Below are 11,053 nucleotides of genomic sequence, written 5' to 3' on the forward strand. Positions count from 1 at the left end.
TGGATTAGCCCAGAAGACCTCTTTTGTTTACAAGTAAATTGCATGTTTCAAGGGCCAGCAGTCATAGAAGATCAGTCTCCCTTTGGTCTTATAACTAGATTCTTGAGATGTTAAGACTAGGTTGTAAGGGTTATTCAGAGAATACTTCTACCTTACTACAGGCTAAGTGGTCCACTTCAGTAGCTTACTCGAGAGTATTGCAAGTGATTTCCAGTTTTCTACTTCTTACATTCTGGCCTTTCTTTAAGAGGGCCTTAAATAGGATATAGCTCTTGGGCCATTAAGAATATAGGTTGTGGCTCTTGTATGCTTTAGAGGTTGCTTAGTGCACTCTTGACTGGATGCTCATCCTGATGTAGCTTGCTTTTTAACGGTAATTAAACCATCTCTTGCTTCCTATGCTGACTTAGGTGGAATGGAATCTTAATTTGGTCCTTAGATTGTTGTAGCAGGCACCATGTGAGCCTCTGAAGAAAGCTATCCTTAAAGATCTTACCTTTTTAAAATACAGTTTTATTAGTAGCAGTTATCTTAGCCTAAAGTTTTTAAACTGCAAATTGTTTCTTGTAGAGATCCATTTCTTTGTTTTACGGAAGCAAGTGTCTCTCTTCCTTTTTTCAAAAAGTTGCTTCTCCATTTCATTTGAGCCTAATATTTCTTTTCATCAAGAGGATTATGGTTATGAATTTGCTTTCTTGAAGTTATTAGATGTATACCGAAGTTTGAAATATTTGGTGGTGACAAATGTCATTTTTGGAAAGTCAAGAAAGGATGGCCTCCAAGACTACTGTAGCTTGCTAGTTAAAAGAATTAATGTTCTCCAGCATATCTTCTGGCAGGCAAATTCCCACCTTTGGCATTAAGGGCATATTCTCTGATGGGTGTAACTGTTTCTTAGGCTGAGTTTAAGACTGGTTTCTCCTGAAGACATTTTGTAGAGCACTGATGTGTTCTTCAGTTCATATTCTTTATAGTTCTTACAGATTGGATGTCGCTGCCAAAAAAGTTCCTTTGGAGCTTTAGTTATTAGAACAGGGGTTTCTGGTTTCCTTCCTGCAATCTTGAAGACTCCTTTAATATATCCCACAAGTTATAGGCTGGTGAGGATGCTAAGAAAGGAAGGATTAGGCCTTACCTCCTCATTTTTTAAACTTAGTCTAGATTACCCCCCTCCTTTCAGGTTTTTGTACTAGTTTCTGCACAGTTGGTCTGTCTTTCCTCTTCACAGAGTTCAAATTCTCCTAGTTTTTAAATCTTTTAAGAGGTTTTCATTTGTTCTAGGTTATTCAGTGGTTGCATAAGAAGGAATTAAAATATTATTGCTTGCTTTTGCCAAGCTCTTTCAAGGGAGAGTAAGTAGTTGAGGGTTTTTTTTGTTTATTTTTTCTTTTCAAGACAATGGCTTGTCATTTTTGGTTGCATAAGAAGGAATGAAAACAATCTTCCTTGCCTTTACCAAGCTCCTTCAAGGGAGAGTAGTTTGAGGTTTCTTTTTCTTTTAAAGACAATGGTACAATACTTTAGTTTTGAAACATCTCTGCTACTTTTAAGGAAATCCTGAGAGCTGGAGGGCAGACCACAAATCTCTGTTCTCTACCTCCACCTTCTGGTCAATGGATATAGCACGCTGCAAGTTTGAACTGGTTTGGTGAGATTAAAGGAAAGAAAATTTAACGGGTAAAATCTAATTTTTTCTTGGTTCCTTCTTGTTAGGTGTCTAGGCAGTGATTTTGAGGTTATATGGCGAGAGCTGTTAGATTGCGTACAGCAGCTTCTGTCGTCTTGTGAGGCTGAAGTTAGGTATGGCATTTTGGTGGATGTGTAGTGAGAATTTCTGCCCACTCAGTGGCTGCTACAGTGGTAGCCTGGTGTTGGGCGTAGCTGTAGAACTGGTGTGCAGCCAGTGTCTTTAGTCTTGCCTCATTGAGCTCCCTTTTATGGGGCATCCTTTGTTTTGGAGAATTTAGAGAAGCTAGTCAAGATTTTGACAAACGTAGGCCTCTGCATCTGCCTGAAGACAAGACACAGCTGCCTAGTTAGTCGTCATGCTCCATAGACTGGGGCTTCAGGTGATCACTGCCTTAGAGGATTAGATGAAAGATATTGAAGATAGGCAGGCTCAGCAGCACTCTGTAAGAAAAAAAAAAACTGAAGACCTCAAGAACTGTTTGAAATGATACAATCTGAAGCTGCTGGGGCTCCCAGACAGTATCTATGGAAAGGATGTTGGGTGGTTCTTAAGACCTTCTTTCAGCATCCATTGTGAGGTTTCTGAAGTTAATCTTGTCAAGTGGTGCAGAGGAGCAATGATTATGATCATTTCTCAGCTATCAGTAGTCTTTTAAGTGGAAACAGGTCTGCCAGGAGGTTCAGATGGTCATTTCAGACACCTTTTTAAGTGCCCCCTCCCCCACAGATGATTCAGCTGAAATTTAAAAAAAAATGTGAGTAGTCAAGACATACTATAACAGTTGCTTTCCTTGGAAACAGTTAAGCCTGTGGTGCCTGGAAAGTAGAGTGAGGACTGCTACTCCTATGTATTTCATTGTAAAGGGAGATTCTTCTGACCTGTTTTGTTCAAGAATCTGCATGCCTTTTCTGAGTGCCCCACCTTTTGCATAGAGATCCCTTGGTTGGTGATTGTTTCTCTACAACCAGGAAAGCTTCTCACTTCTCTGGATCTGTCGGAGGTGTACTTTCACATGGCAATCAAGGAGCCACACAGGTAGTATGCCCTGGTTCTGTGTGATAGAAATGCCACGAACTGAAAGTGTTGGCCCCTTTTGACCTTGTCTCCAAGATCATGCTTGTAGCAGCCTTCCTCCACAACAAGGGTGTTTATATGTATTCCTGTGCTGATGATTGACTCATCTGAACATACTCTCAGTTGGTAATGAGAGTGATCCAGTTATTAGAAAGGCTCGGATAGTGAATTATGTCAGTCAGTTGGTTTCTCTGGAGTTCCTGGAAGTGTGCTTCAATACAGTGTGAGGAAAGTCTTTCTGACTTGGGACAGAATAGCCAAGCTTCAGTCCCAGTGGACTCATTTCTCCTTTTTGAACTCTGAGGGCCTGGGATTATCTGCAGTTGTTGGGGTTCATGGCGACAAACCTGGAAGTTATGCCCTGGGCAAAAGTATACATGAAACTGTTTAGCAAAAACTCTCTTCTAACGCAGTAGTCACCCAAGTCACAGATGTTCAAATTGTTACCTGAAAATCACCAGCAGCTTCCAAGAATCAGACCTTTTGTTTGTACTTTTTGGTGGCCCACATAAGACCCTTATCTGCCTCCTATCTGCTGGTATGGGGACACAATCCATTGGTCTGGACTGGTCTAGCGAGGTTGAAGGAAAGGAAATTTCACATTCTTAACTGTTGATCATCATTTAATATCAATAAATGTTCTGTTTGGGGTTTTTTTAACCGTTAATAATCACAACTAACATACAAAGGAGAATGGAACTTGTATACCGCCTTTTTGTGGTTACACATTCAAAGCGGTTTACATATACACAGCAGTCCCTGGGTTAAGAATGAGTTATGTTTTTAAAGCTGTTCTTAAGTCAGATTTGTATGTAACTCAGAACTTGTAGATTTTAATATTCATGCTGCTTACCTCTGCTCCCTCTGACAAAAGGGTCAACTGTCCCCACCAGTGTTCCCTCTAAGGTACAGCATGCACAACCACACTGTCCTTAATATGCCCTTATGGGGCAAAGACTTAGAAAAACTAATTACACACACAAACAACTATGGAGAATTTAGGAAACACCTAAAAACATACCTGTTCTCGAAATACCTAGGTAACGAATCAGGACAATAGCTCCCTTCGTAATCCCCCCAAATCTGATCTTGTAAACTGTCAACCCCTAATCAATAACTATGAATGCTCCAATCAATTTACGGAATTTTTCTAATTCATTGCAAACCGCATGGAACTTCACGGTCCTGCAGTATATAAACTGTTGTTACTATTACTAATGCTGTTACTATCAGATGTACACTGCTATACTCTGTAAATCGCTGCCTGCGCAGTTTCTCTTTATTGTGAACCGCCTAGAAGTCGCAAGATTGTTGGCGGTATATAAGAATAAAGTTATTATTATTATTATTATTAATATGGCCATGCATCATTCCAGGGTTTGTTGCAGGAGATATGGAGAAGTCTGTGCCACTGGAAATACTGCTCAGTGAAATCAAATGAAGCCGCGACCGCATTCTTAAATGCGAGTCATACTTAAGTCGGGCATTTGTAACTCGGGGACTGCCTGTACTTATTTTCTACCTGGAGCAATGGAGGATTAAGTGACTTGCCCAGGGTCATAAGGGGCATCGTTGGGATTTGATCCCAGAAGCTCAGGGTGCTGAGGCAGCAGCTCTACCACTAGGCCACTCCTCACCTCCAAACCTTTAACAGTGATTAAAATTAGAACTGTTATCATTGAGAGCCATGGCCTGAAAAGCAACCCGCCCCCCCCCCCCTTTCAAGCCTATTGAGAATGCCCTGGTGGTCTAACTTAGTATGAGCAGGAGCAAGTCCCAGTTGCTCCTGCCCAGGAGGCTCTGGGTTCAAAATTGCAGTTGCAGTATTATTGCTTGGGGTCAGAATCCTAGTGGTAGTACTGTGAGACTACTGTTACAGTTTACAACTGGCATTTTAAATCTGGAGTTAGCATGGGAAGTAGCAATTGGAGATAATTCCTGCTTGCCCTAACTTACACCAACAGGACATCCTTAGGTAGGCCTGTGTAATTTCTATGAATGGATGCTTTAAGGGAGGGAGGCCCATATTCAGCCCACTAACTGATTGACTAACAAGTTCGTGAGGATAGTTCTATTGACACTGTCCAGGATAGCAATTCAGAATGCAATTAATTGTGATTAAAAATTTTTGATCACCTTAACTGTTTATCTTCAGTTTTGTTCATTGGTAAATCTTATTTGATCCAAAATTAGAGTTTGGAAGGAGGACTGTTATAGCTTGCTTATCTTGTTAAACCTTGGTATACTGCCTTCCTGTAGTGCAGTACAAGTAGTTTAAATATCATACATGATTTCCTTTGTCCCTAGCAGGCTCACAATCTAAGGTTTGTCCCTGAGGCAATTTGTTGTGGGGTCTTTTTTTTGAAAGGAAGAAGAGCTTTGATGGGTCTGTAGTCAGAAAAGTCAAGTCTTCTATATCTTAAGAGCATGTTAGTTTGAGTGTTTCTCTAATGTTCTCCTTGTGTCTTGTTTCTGCAGTATCGTGAGGAGAGATTCCGTATGACGAGTGAAAGCACCAATCAGAGGGTGTTGTGGTGGTCCATCACGCAGACCATTATCCTTATCCTGACTGGAATCTGGCAAATGAGACATCTTAAAAGTTTCTTTGAGGCTAAAAAACTGGTTTAATATCATCGCTGCCATCCACATCCTTCTCTCTTACCTTCTGACCTACATCTGGTTTTTCTTCCATCCTTCTATGTATCTTCTTTTTCTTAGTTTCTGAACTCTTTCTACAATATCCTCTTCCTAAATTGTTTTCCATACATCTGGTTAGGTTCACACAGCAATTACTTTGCTAATCCGGTGGGCAATACATCGTGCCAGCAGTTTCCTCTGATATTTTGTGTGAGAAATAACTGTCAGATGCAATTTGACCTGAATTAATAACTTTCCTTGAAGAAAGGAAATCTGCCTGTAATGACCAACTATGTGCTTACCAGTGCATATATAGTCTTGATGTGTAATCTGTAAAACAGGGTTCATTGACTACCCATGAAGACCAGAGGCCTATGACCTATGAAAAATTCATGGTAGTTGCTCTTGGCAGAGTTGTGCTGGCAGTTGTTTTAATAATAAGGGTAATTGTGCCAGGAGTGAGGTGGCATGTTGTTGTTTGTACTTGTTACATACACACAGTAACCGGAGGCAGGTCAGCACTGAAATACAAGGATTACAGAAAGAGAAACTGAATTAGAAACTGAATTTTGGGAGGTAGGATGAAAGTGATCAGGATTTCATTATGCAGCTTGTGACATTCTAGGTGCCTTATCTGGATTTGGTGAACTCCCAACATTCAGTTATATCATGTGGGTGATAACTTAGCCAGGACTATTTCAGATTTTCCAGCTAGAGGTCCTTCAGGATCCATGGAATGGATAGCATCCAGCAGCACACTTCATGCATACATGCCTTTTGTGGTATCAGCAGTAGCTCTGAGATTTGTCATTTTTCAGAAGCATGTAGAGAAGAGATATGAGGGGATAAATTTTTCTTAAACCTCTATCAGCTTCTGCTTCCTTTGGACTTCCAGTTCAGTTGAGTAAAGGTGCCATGTGCCTTCATTCTCTCTATTTTAACCAATGCAAGCAACCCTAGCTGAGAAGTACCTGTCCATGAGAAGCACCTATCCTGATCCCTTCTACAACTTAAGTCAGCCTGCAGAATGCCTAGGACTGACTGCCTCTCTACATGGGATGGGAGGGAAGGGGCTACAAACACTTCCTTTGCAGTCTTTTCCCAGCTACTGTGGCATGTAGGAGCCAGATTCAGGAACCCAAGTTGGGTCTCCCACATGGCAATGCACAGCACTGCTGTAGGGCCAGTCAAACAACAAATGTATTAGGACATTGATAGTCTCTTGTCTTTTACAATCTACAATGTGTTTCTTTTGTTACTAGCTGCCTTATCAGCTTTAGCATTCTTGGTCTTTATTATAATTTGTATATACTGCTGCATGTAGCTCAGTAATGGGTGACATGATTGTCTGAGAAAGAAAATAGATTTTCAATTTTGCTTTTTTTTCAGCCATTGTATAGTAGAAATCTCCCTAGGACAAGAGTAGCATTTCTTCCCCATGGGTTTAGGATTTTCTTTGGAGCTCTGTCCCTTAACTCCTAAACAAATACCCTAAGCCAATAAAGAACGACTTCACCGTCTTCTACCTGCTTCATAACCAAATAGCACCTTCTCGAGCAAGTCTTTCACCTCCACAAACTTCAGCAGCATAAGTAAATACCCTTTATATTCCATGATGCTTCCTTTTTTTGTACTGCACAGATATATGCAGTGAGAGTAACAGCCTCTTTGTGAAATTTTTCAGCCAGCTTTGACTCCACAACCAATTATCTTGTTATTTTTTTTCATATAATAAAGATATAGAGGTAAAGATTCTTCAATGGCAATTTGTATCTTTTCAGTTTCCCACGTTTGTTTGAAAGGAAGATACTGTAGGTGGCCAAATTAAAGAAAATAGTTGTAGTGGGACATTTTTCCCTTAGATTATGAGAATTGGCATGAGTGAGCTGGTCCTGTTTTTTCCCCCATTGCATAGAGACTAGTTTGAGTTTTGTTAAGTAAACCAGGATCAAGTCTTCTATGAAGTGGGACTGCTGTTTTAAAAGCTGACTTTAGCTCAGACAGTACAGGAACCCCTGATGCTAGCTGTGATTGCACCTTTTCCACTGTATGAAAGAAAAAATATGTGTGATTCTCAGAGGCTGTGAGCCAGCAAGCACTGTATTCTTCTCCTATACCTTAGTCTGGCTGCAGGTCATTAAATTCTATAGCCAACCCACAGGTCCTCTGGAGTCTGGACTTGTTTTCCTCCTGGAGCTGCTTTTTTTGAATGCTTTAAGATTTCTGAACAAGACCAGGGTCATAAGATGTGAGCTAGTCCTGATTTTTCTTTCTATTCTGAGTTTTTTTAGTCTTTGCTGTGTTTAACCCTTTCAGGGCTGCTGGAGTATGAACATAAGTTTGAAAATAGCTTAACTATACTTCTTAATCTGGCCTGCATAAGTTTATTGGCCAGATACTGGGAGGGATGGAACATCTGTCCTGTTGTCAGTGTGGTGACACCATCTGGTAGCTGCCAGTCACTTTGTAGCTTCCCCACTCCTGCATACTGTCACTGGCTGACTCAAAAGGAATTTGACTTTTGCTGTGGGTGTGGGAAGCTGCTTTGTGAAAAAGCCTTTTTTGGAAAGTGATTTCTTAAGCTTTGCAAATAATGTTCACTGAATAGAATGCACTAATTCTGATTCCTTTGTTGAAAGAAAAGTTGCTAACCAGTGAAATGTCTGTCACTTGCTGTTGACAACTCATAATAGACATACAATTTCACTGTTGTTTACCATCTAGTTCCATGACAGACTTGTAGGCTGGGGCTAAGGACAGAGGACCTAAAACAAGTAGAGGTTGCACACTAACATTACTAGACTTTTCAAGTTACCCTCAAGGTAAATGTATGTTTTCAATAAGGTCTTTTGGCTCTTTTTATAGAATGGGGGATCCAGCAGCAGTGAGTCCCATGACCTGTATGTAGCTTAAAATAGTGATTGAGACCACTGCACAGCTGATAGAGGGCTGAACAGATTGGTTGGTATGGTAGAAGCTACTAAGATGAAGCTTTGCTCCATTTAATTTTAAAGGTCCAATTTGTTCAACCTTCTGCTGTAGCAAACTATCTGAGCAATTGCTATTCAGCTCAAAAGTCTCTTATTTTATTGGCTCAAATCTGTGAACTACTATCCTTTTGTTTTTTGATAGACTGATTGACTACTGTTTGTTCACCTTTTTAATATAACTATCTGGTCAATGTACACATGAAAATTAGGTCACTTGAAGCTGCATTCTCTTCTAAGTAATTCTATACTTCGTGTTGCTTTCAAACCAAGGTACTTCTCACCTATATATATATATATATTTTCGGGTGGAGGATACTAACCATTGCTTGTCCCTTAAGGCACTAATCTTTTTGTTGTTGTTGTTGACTTCTCCCTTGAAGCAGAGCTTCAATTTTGTTTTGCAGGCATACTGAACCAGTCTGATTTGCAGAACAAGCAAAATAAGTACCATACCTAGGACATATTTAGTTGCACAGAATATATGTAAATATGTCCTGGTTATATTTAGGGATATTTTGAAAGCCAGGCAAGTTTTGATGTATTATTGGAACCAAGGTTCAGAACCACTGCCTTGGAGGAGAGGTGGACCCACCAGCTAGATCACAGGTGTCAAAGTCAGTCCTCAAGGGCCACAATCCAGTCGGGTTTTCAGGATTTCCTCAATGAATATGTATTGAAAGCAGTGCATGCAAATAGATCTCAGGTATATTCATTGGGGAAATCCTGAAAACCCGACTGGATTCCGGCCCTCGAGGAGGGACTTTGACACCCCTGAGCTAGATGGTCTTCCAGGCTGCCTGCTTCTTAAAGTTGATCTTTTGGTTTGACCTGAAATCAACCACTATATTAAGTGGACTTTTAGGACTAAACCAGTAGAAGATAATCCTTTTATTTTCCATTAGGTCAAACAGTCTTTACAAACCAATGTCCCAGGAAACAAAACGGTGGTAGTGGTGGTAGAGAAGTCCCATGTTAAATTAATCCTTTTTTTCTCAAAACCATTTAATTAGTAAAGATGAAGTTTTAGTTTATCATCTGTAAAAATAAGAGGTTCACTCTCCTGGACTAAAATATTGATCTCCCCGTAGAACAGCCTGCTGGCTTGAGGGGTATTTCTAGACACAGAATATACTGTGTAAGAATGCCCTCTGACATGGGTTAGATGCAGTAAAAGAAGGGAAAAAACACTTAGACCCTGATTCTTTAAATAGTGCCTATATCAGCTGGTGCCTTCAAAAATGGTGCCAGCTGCTTGTTAATCATGCATAGGCACCAGTAATAGAATTATGGCTACCGAAAGTCTTAGGCACCCGTAATGTAGACCAGGGTTTTAAAGGCCTACATTACAGGTGCCTGTGTTTGATGGAAAATCGTGCATAGTGGTACCTAAGGTCATCTCCACCCCTAACCATGCCTACTTTAACCTTAGACATGGCTAGGCGCTATGTTTAGACTTAATTACAATACCTACTTTTTATTTAATGACCTTTTGTTTTTTAATGGTACAATTTGATTAAAACCAATTAAAGCAATTAAGTTAAGCATCGGTAGGGTGCTGTTTATAGAAACCAGACCTTAGAGACCACAGTTGTTGGTGTTTTTTAAATTTATAAAATGCTCATAGCCGAGGGTGCTTGTGCCCTAGAAAAAAAAAAAACCCAAAAGTTTTTATGACCAGTAACAATTTGTTGCTCTCTAAGACTTTACTATAGCAAGGTAAAACATGTAAAGGCAGAAATTATATTTTTTTCCAACTTGTCTTGTCTGCCTCCTGGCACTGAAAATGCTTTCATTATGTTGAATTGTCTGAGATGCAGTAAATAGTGACAGTAGATATGGAGGATCCCATGTTTAGTTGGGTGGACTGGTCTGTGTTCCTTGGTATACCAGTGGGATTACTATCGCCCAACTTTATTTAAAGTTACTCTTTGTTACTATTTTTGGTGAAATAAAACATGTTTTAATAACTTCAGGAGTTGTAATTGTATTTTTTGCTTAAATTATATTTCTCCTTCAGCCTGAATTCCATTTTTCCCTCAGTGGGATTGTTTTCATACTAACAAAGAAGAAAAGTAGAAAACCCTCTACAACAGTGTTCTTCAACCTTTTTACACCTATGGACCGGCAGAAATAAAAGAATTATTGTGTGGACCGGCATCGATCCGCAGACCAGTGGTTGAAGAACACTGGGCTAAGTCGTGGGCCAGATCCTGCCCATCTCTACCCAATCTCCACCCCAGACCCTGCCCCCATAGTCCTAATTGTAACACTATTTTTTCCATTCATATATACACACACAATATAATCTTATTAACAACGCATCAATCACATCACGGACCGGCAGTTGAAGAACACAGTTTTGGGCCTGATGCACATGCCGGCCCTGTGGATCGGCAGAAATTTCTGTGGACCAGCACTGGTCCATGGACCGGTGGTTGAAGAACACTGCTCTACAACACCTAAAGCAACCAATACCAGCAAACACCTTCCTTGACACCCCAGGCACTGGGAGAGATGCCCACACACTCCCGCTGCCAAGCAACACCACCCCAGCAGTGGGAGGGATGCTAGCTCCTGCTGGCATGCCATTGATGACCCGTCCCCCTTGTTTACGAAGGCTAGCCACAGGGATGCCTATTCCTTCCGGCCAGCAAATCCACCT

General features: G+C 40.6%; 1 protein-coding gene across 1 annotated transcript in view; it reads left to right on the plus strand.

Moving 5' to 3' along the window:
• The window catches only part of TMED4 (transmembrane p24 trafficking protein 4), a 46,189-nt gene extending 35,826 nt beyond the window's left edge, over positions 1-10,363 (plus strand). Inside the window, exon 5 of the mRNA XM_033948758.1 lies at positions 5,243-10,363. Within this exon, the coding sequence (XP_033804649.1) occupies positions 5,243-5,392 (150 nt within the window). The 3' untranslated portion in view covers positions 5,393-10,363. The remainder of the gene's footprint in view (positions 1-5,242) is intronic.
• The last annotated feature ends 690 nt before the right edge of the window (positions 10,364-11,053 follow it).

Source organism: Geotrypetes seraphini, chromosome 6 (genome assembly GCF_902459505.1).
Source record: "Geotrypetes seraphini chromosome 6, aGeoSer1.1, whole genome shotgun sequence".
NCBI classification, from domain to species: Eukaryota; Metazoa; Chordata; class Amphibia; order Gymnophiona; family Dermophiidae; genus Geotrypetes; species Geotrypetes seraphini.